This window comes from Gadus chalcogrammus, chromosome 6 (assembly GCF_026213295.1).
Source record: "Gadus chalcogrammus isolate NIFS_2021 chromosome 6, NIFS_Gcha_1.0, whole genome shotgun sequence".
NCBI lineage: Eukaryota > Metazoa > Chordata > Actinopteri > Gadiformes > Gadidae > Gadus > Gadus chalcogrammus.
Genome location: NC_079417.1, coordinates 22,541,062 through 22,548,546, shown reverse-complemented (window position 1 = coordinate 22,548,546; position 7,485 = coordinate 22,541,062). Strand labels below are relative to the sequence as shown.

Genomic DNA, 7,485 nt, shown 5'->3' with positions numbered 1-7,485 from the left:
GATCGCAGCACACGTCAACAGGCCTGACCTTTGTGCTTTCTGCTGCGCAGGTGACCATCACAGACCTGGGGGTGCAACTGGCGGCGTCCCTGTCTCTCAGCCTGACGGCCTCCCCCGGGGGGAGCTACCAGGCTATCACGCTGACCGCCAGCGCTACCGACCTGCTGCACGCCCCCAAACAGGTAGGTCACGCCGGCACCGCGGCCTGTTCAGGAACTTTAAAGACTACAACGAGATAAGGCAGACCCAGGATCAGGCATTCGGAGTGCGTCCAGCCAAGCCTCCGTTATCTCGGGTTGCCTTGGGGGGAAGTGTTGCTCAGCAGAGGCTGAACTCAAGAGAGCATCAAGGTCCTGCCGTGTCAACAACAACATTGTTCTTGGAGCTTTTTTCAGTGGGAGAGAAACAAATATGTAAAAGATGGAGGAGGAGTATGCGGGCGGTGAGGGGGGGGGATCTGATGAATATGCAGCATGCGTACGAGAGGAGCGAGGGAGGGCGGTCTGGGAACCAGGGACCTGGGAACCTTGTATAGTGCCAGGTGTGTGCTCAGTGCTCTGTGCAGCATCTGATAACATGCTATGGGGTCTCGTGCTGTCACAAGGCTGGGTGTTCTCAACCTGGCCTGGACGCTGCACTACGTGTACGGAGATGATAGCACTGGACCACAAGGACAGCTGTGTAGGACGATACAATGCAGATGAGGATGCGGTGATGTAATATCAGCATATGCCTCCATATATGTGCATGCACACACATGCACACAAACACATGCACACACGACTACACACATACCTGCACAAACATATGCACACAAACACACACACACAAACACACACACACACACACACACACACACACACACACACACACACACACACACACACACACCACACACACACACACACACACACACACACACACACACACACACACACACCTACACAAACATACCAGTACAAACATATGCCAACACACACACACAAATTGAGGAACAGCTCAAAGGAGAGATTTGATTGGGCAGTTCATCCAGGCATTGATTCCTCTCTCCCTCTACCCACCCCCTCCTCTTTCTCTGTCTTTCTTCGAGTTTTTCAACTCCCTCTATCCCCATCTTTCTGTTACCTAGAGATGAGGAGGAAGTGGAGGAGAGTAGTGATTCAGAGAGAGAGAGAGAGAGAGAGAGAGAGAGAGAGAGAGAGAGAGATGTATGAGAGATGAGAGAAGATGAGAGGTATGAGAGAAAGGAGGAAGAGGAAGAGAGGCGAAGAGATGGAGGAGAGGAGTGAGAGAGAGAGAGATGAGGAGAGAGAGATGAGAGAGGAGAGAGAGAGAGAGAGAGAGGAGTGGAGAGAGAGAGTAGAGAGAGGGAGAGAGAGAGAGAGAGAGGAGAGAGAGAGAGAGAGAGAGAGAGAGAGAGAGAGAGAGGAGAGAGAGAGAGAGTGGGAGAGAGAGAGAGTGGGAGAGAGAGAGAGGGAGGGAGAGGGAGTGAGAGAGAGAGAGAGAGAGGGAGAGGGAGGGAGAGGGAGTGAGAGAGAGACATGGCAACATCAAGAGAGAGTGCCGAAAGTTTAAACTTAATTACTTTTCTTGCAAGAGTTATTCTGTTGCCACTTAGCTGCACAATGTTCTCCGCACTCTGATTAGGGAGAGAGAGAGGAGGCTTTACCGGGGGAAATTAGAGGGCTGGGTTTACTCAGTGAAACATAGCCTGTCCACTGGGCTTGGAAGTTATGGTGGAGTTGGAGGGAAGGAACGAAGGAACACTGAAAGAGTGAAAGAGATCGTATGAGCCTATCTGTCTTTAGCTCGAGGTCCTAATTAAACGATTGCATCTGTATTTGTTACCATTAACAATCTTTACATTTAAGCTGAAGCTGAACAGTCTCTCTCTCTTTCTCTCTCTCACACACACACACACACACACACACACACACACACACACACACACACACACACACACACACACACACACACACACACACACACACACACACACACACACACACACACACACACACACACACAGGAGGCGGCGATCACAGCGTGGATCCAGTACAGCGACGGCTCGGTGACGCCGCTGGACATCTACGACCCTAAAGACTTTCTCCTGTCGGCGGTGTCCCTGGACGAGGGAGTTATCTCCACCATCAACCAGGTACTGCTCCTTTAAGGAAGGATGAGGACGTCACCACCATATTTGGTCATGGCATACATATTTGCATATTGATATATTATTATTTTTATTTTTTTTCTAATAATAACCCATAGTCTCCAGGCTCAGAAATGAGCTGGAAAGGTACGAGAAGCAGGAAGCAAGCTTTATCTATCTTATGGTGTGATCCAGATGCCTCTGATGCCAGTCTTCCGAGTCGGAAGTCGGGGAATCTCCCAGCTTTCTTGTTGCATGACGCTCTCAACAAAATGGCTGCGCCCGTTTAGTGATTTATTTTCTTTGTATTTGTGCCTCGTTGGTCATTATAAATGCTCTTACACACTTTATTACATTGCTACTTTATTCCGGTCACCAAATTGCATTGCACGGTCTTGCTGTGCGTGCAATACAGGTAAAGTTGAGTTGTTTGTTTTCAAGCTGGTTTGCTAAAGAGGCTAATGTAGTTAACAATAACCAATGACTAGCCAATTAAATGACACAATCACAAAGAAAAACGGTATGGATGCTCCAAGACCGGAAATTATGTCAGAAGTGCAACTAGGGTGACCAGATCCCGATTCACCAGATCTGGGACAAAGGCTACGTTTGTGTGGGATAATGTGGGACAATGTGGGATACCATGCATCGAGGTAGTCTAAAATAACAACAACAAAAAAATAAAAACATTTATATTCTGCCCCTTTGCTTATAACTTTACTATGCTTTGCCATCTGGTTGATTCAGTAGCACATACAAATTTAACAAATATATATTATTTAAATGGAAATTTCCTAAGATTTCTCACGTGCGTGCACAATGTAAGCATGGTAAACATAGTAAGCATGGAGCTTTCTTTCATACTTGTACTCATTGTCTCTGAAACGACACGGACAATGAGTCTTGCATTGTCTGTGCCGTTTCACGTCGTATTTACCTCCGTGTGAAATGGAATAATGACTCAAGCAAACTTCACACAAAGCTTTACCAGGCTCGCCTTGCACTTGTTTCAACCAGGGATAGATTGTTTCCCAGTATTTATTTTAGCTGCATTTCCTCTTCTTAGCCGTACGGGTCGTGCTTTCCTCCGTCTCGTGCTGCATGCCGTTCTGACCTGAGTTGCATTGTTTTTTTGTTGGTGGGCGTGCCCTGAACTTGCGTCCTCGTCCAAGTTTGATTGACATGATCAAACAGCCCGCCCGTCCCCTGATGACAGCCCTCAATGCTGTCTCCTCACACAGCTATTTGATTGCTAGATTATAAAACACGCATTAAAAATATATATATATATCGAGTCTGACTGTCCCGCATAACAATGCGGGACAATGTCTCAATTTGCGGGACGTGTAAAAGTAATGGGAATGCGTGAATGTTGGAAGGCTGGTGTCCGAGGCATCTGGATCACACCATTAAAGTCTAAGTGAACTCCCGGTTTCATCTGGAATTCTAACAAAAAGTAGATTAGAAAAATTATGTTTTGAGAGATCTAGGAAAGAAAGGGGGGTGTTATCATCATGGGTTACGACCTACCCCAACTTTGCGATACTACTTCCAAGATAATAAAAGACCTGCAACACCTTTTCAAACAAAAACAGCAACAGTTGGAGTTCACTGGCCCTTTGACACCAGATTTTTCAGAATACCAAGCCGCTTTTTTCAGTGGGCTTCCCTTGACTGGTCGTTAGCCTGTTGCTCTCATTCCCACGGTGATGCCTGCGCTGCTCTCACATCAGGCTGAACCTCGCCTGCGGCTATTATTGATTGTGTTGTGTTTGGATGGTTTTCATTATTTCACTTATTCCAAGTTCATTTAATACATTTTTACATAACGGATGGTTGAATGAGTGAATGCACAAATTAGTAACTGAACGAGTGAATGTGTGAATGAATGAGTGAATGGACCAGAGAGTGAATGGACAAGAGAGTGGATGACTGAATGAACAAGTCAACATAAAATCAATGAATGAACAGACCCAACTAGTGAATTAACTAATGAGTAGATGAGGGAGTGAGTAAATGGGTGAAGCGGGAGTGCAGGAATGAATGAATGAGTGAAGGAATGGAAGAATGAATGAATGGACAAATGAGTGAACAAATGAATTAATTGATTAGTGAAAATAATGAATGAGTGTAAGAATGATAAGTGAGTGAATTGATGAGTGAATGAATGAAGAGTGAGTGAATGAAAGAGCGGGTGAATAATGAGCGAATGAATGAGTGAGTGAATGAATGAGCGAATGAAAGAGTGAGTGAATGAATGGGTGAGTGAATTGATTAATGAGTGAATTAATGAGTGCATGGAGAGTGAGTGAGCTTATTGGTGAGTGAATGAATGGGTTAATGTATGGAGAATGAGTGAGTGAATGGGTGAATGGATGAATGAGTGAATGCACAGAGAGTGAATGAGTGAATGGATTATTGAGTGAAGGAATGAGTAAATGCATGCATGGAGAGTGAGTGAGTGAATGAGTGAAAGGATGAATAAGTGAATGCATGGAGAGTGAGTGAATGAGTGAATGAATAGAGAGTGAGTGAGTGAATTAGTGAATGGGTGAATAAGTGAATGCATGGAAAGTGAGTGAGTGAATGAATGCCTAAAGGCCTGTTTATCTGTTTATGTGAAGGATCAGCGCTGGCCCACGGTCGTGGCGGAGGGGGAGGGCCAGGGCCCGCTGGTCCGCGTGGAGATGGTCATCTCCGAGACCTGCCAGAAGTCCAAGAGGAAGAGCGTGCTGGCCTCCGGCGTGGGCAGCGTCACGGTGAAGTGGGGCCCGGCCAGCGAGGAGAAGGGCAGCGAGGAGGCGGCGGGAGGCCGGGCGCAGGAGGAGAGCGGCGGAGGAGGAGCAGCAAGAGGCGTGGACAACAGCACCAGAAGCAAGGTGGAGAAGGAGGGAGGAGAGTGGAAGTACAACAACGCCGGCTCGGAACGAGAGGAGGGAGCCATGAGGAAGGTGGGATGGAGGAAAGGAGGGAAGGAGAGGTAGAGAGGGGAGGAGAGGTGGAGGGAAGGAGGGGAGGAGAGGTGGAAAGGGAAGGAGGGGAGGGAAGGAGGGAAGGAGGGGAGGAAAGGATGGGAGGAGAGGTGGAAAGGGAAGGAGGGGAGGGAAGGAGGGGAGGAAAGGAGGGGAGGAGCGGTGGAGAAGACAGGAGGGGAGGGAATGTGGAGAAGGGAGGAGGGGAGGAAAGAGGTGGAGTGAGGAGGAGAGGAATGGTAGAGGAGTAAGGAGGGGAGGAGAGGATGGGAATGATCTGGTTAGGACTTGTCTTATAATGTGTCCTATGTGAGTCTATAACTGTAGCTGAAGAGCAATACAGAGCTTGAGTGGGGTGACGAGGGGGGACGGAGGACAGGAAAGGAAGGGGCTGATGAAACAAACTTGTGGATTGTGAACCTGTTTCTTTACGTTTTGACCCACAGCTTGTCATCTTTTAAACCTCTTCTTATCCCTGCTGTTCCAGGTCACCACCACTACCAAGAGCACAGTGACCCATCGCACAGCGGGCGGTAAGCCAGGCAGCGGAGGGGGCAGCAGCGGCAGCAGCAGCAGTGGTCGTGGCGGAGGCCCCGGACAAACCGGGGACTATAGTAGCTACCCTGCCCAAGTGGAGGTGCCCGGAACTGGGGAGAACAACGTGGTCACGAGAGGCCTTTCAGACCTGGAGATCGGGATGTACGCTCTACTGGGAGTGTTTTGCTTGGCCATCATGGTGTTTCTCATCAACTGTGTCAGCTTCGCCTTCAGGTGCGTACTGGGAACGTCTGACTTCTTCTCGATTCTAGACATTTTGATTTCATTACATCAACTTGTGAGGTGTTTGGATAGGTCAAGAAAACAAGGCCACATCCTTGTTTTGTATTGTCGTTCATTTTTGTGTATTAAGGGGACCTGTTGTACAAATCTGGCCTTGCCTTGCCCTTGCACATAAGGAGTTCATTGGGGGATATTCCAGACTGTAGGAACTTGTCTTTGGGTAGTCCCACTTCAATGCTGCTACTGAGGAAAGGTGGCTAATTTGAGCCAGTGGTGACTGGCAGCAGTACTTTAAGCGGATTGTGGAAGCGATTCTGGGATGTTAACCGAGAAACGGAATTAGAACATGACCTTTGCAATCAATAAAAGGCGAAAAATATGAAATGTCTGTACAATCTATGGATAGAGCAATCCGCAAGGAGGTGGTTGGGAGGATCAGTTCAGGGATGGATTTCAGACTACAGATGATTGATTGTACTCTAATGCTTTAGTATACATTTCAGAATCACATTTTGAAGATCTGAAGTCCACAGGCACCCTTTAAACAAGTTTAGCCCCTGTCCGGCCGCTACAGGAAGATCTCTCGGCATGAATCGCCTCCTAACCTATCCCTCACTCCCTCCTCCTGTTGCAGGTACCGCCATAAGCAGCTCCCCGTGCTGGAGACAGGCGGCAACATGAACCACGCACACGACTGGGTGTGGCTGGGCAACGAGGCTGACATCCTGGCCGACCCGGGCGCCCACGCTTGCCAGGGGCCCCTGCCGGACGAGTGCACCACCATCATCGATCGCAGCGAGGGGGGCTACGAGGAGAACAAGTACCTGCTGAACGGGGCGGGCGGCTGCATGGTGGTGGGCGTCGGCCCCATGGGGGGCCACCGGGGCGTGGCCCACAGCCAGACCCTGCCCCGCTCCGTCCCCGAGGCGCGGGGCCAGTGCCTGGCGGGGATGCCCGTCAGCGGGAAGGACGCCAGCGGCAAGTCGGAGCCGCTCAACAACTCCCCGCGGGCCGCCGCCGCCGCTGCCGTGGCCGCCAAGCGCAAGCGGGTCAAGTTCACGTCATTCGCCACGGTGATGCCCAACGACGGGGGTGGGGGAGGAGGGGGGGGGAGCCCATATGGAAACCCCTCAGTGCGAGTGGGCAACGGCAACGAGGACGACATCAAGTGGGTGTGTCAGGACATGGACCTGGGCCAATCGGAGATCCGAACATACATGGAGAGGCTCCAAGACAATCTGTGATTGGTTGGGGCGGGGTCCGAGGCTAGTAAGAGGGGGGAGGGTTAATAAAGGGAGGGTGAGGGGGGGGGACTGAGTATACAACCTACCTGCAATGCCTTTGAGAAGGGGGGGAGGGGAGGGTAAAGCAATTGCGTGAGAGGATGGATTTAAGAGGGGATACAGGTTGAAGAAAAGACTAATAGAAGCAATGAAGAAGAAAATAACGATGAAGACTGCGGCATATGTGAGGACAGAGTTCGAGGAGGCTTTTTCCATTAAGCTTCTCTCATGCTACACACTGAAAGCAGAGTGACATTGCTAGCTCACACTAAAATCAACTGTAGCAAACATTAAATAG

The 7,485-nt window shown here is 49.4% G+C and overlaps 1 protein-coding gene across 1 annotated transcript in view; it reads left to right on the top strand.

Annotated features, from left to right (window-relative positions):
• The window catches only part of LOC130384903 (transmembrane protein 132C-like), a 108,559-nt gene extending 101,411 nt beyond the window's left edge, over window positions 1–7,148 (top strand). The window contains exons 9-13 of the mRNA XM_056593300.1: window positions 51–182; window positions 2,030–2,158; window positions 4,777–5,103; window positions 5,612–5,895; window positions 6,539–7,148. Coding sequence (XP_056449275.1) covers window positions 51–182; window positions 2,030–2,158; window positions 4,777–5,103; window positions 5,612–5,895; window positions 6,539–7,148 — 1,482 coding nt within the window. The remainder of the gene's footprint in view (window positions 1–50; window positions 183–2,029; window positions 2,159–4,776; window positions 5,104–5,611; window positions 5,896–6,538) is intronic.
• Window positions 7,149–7,485: the final 337 nt, after the last annotated feature.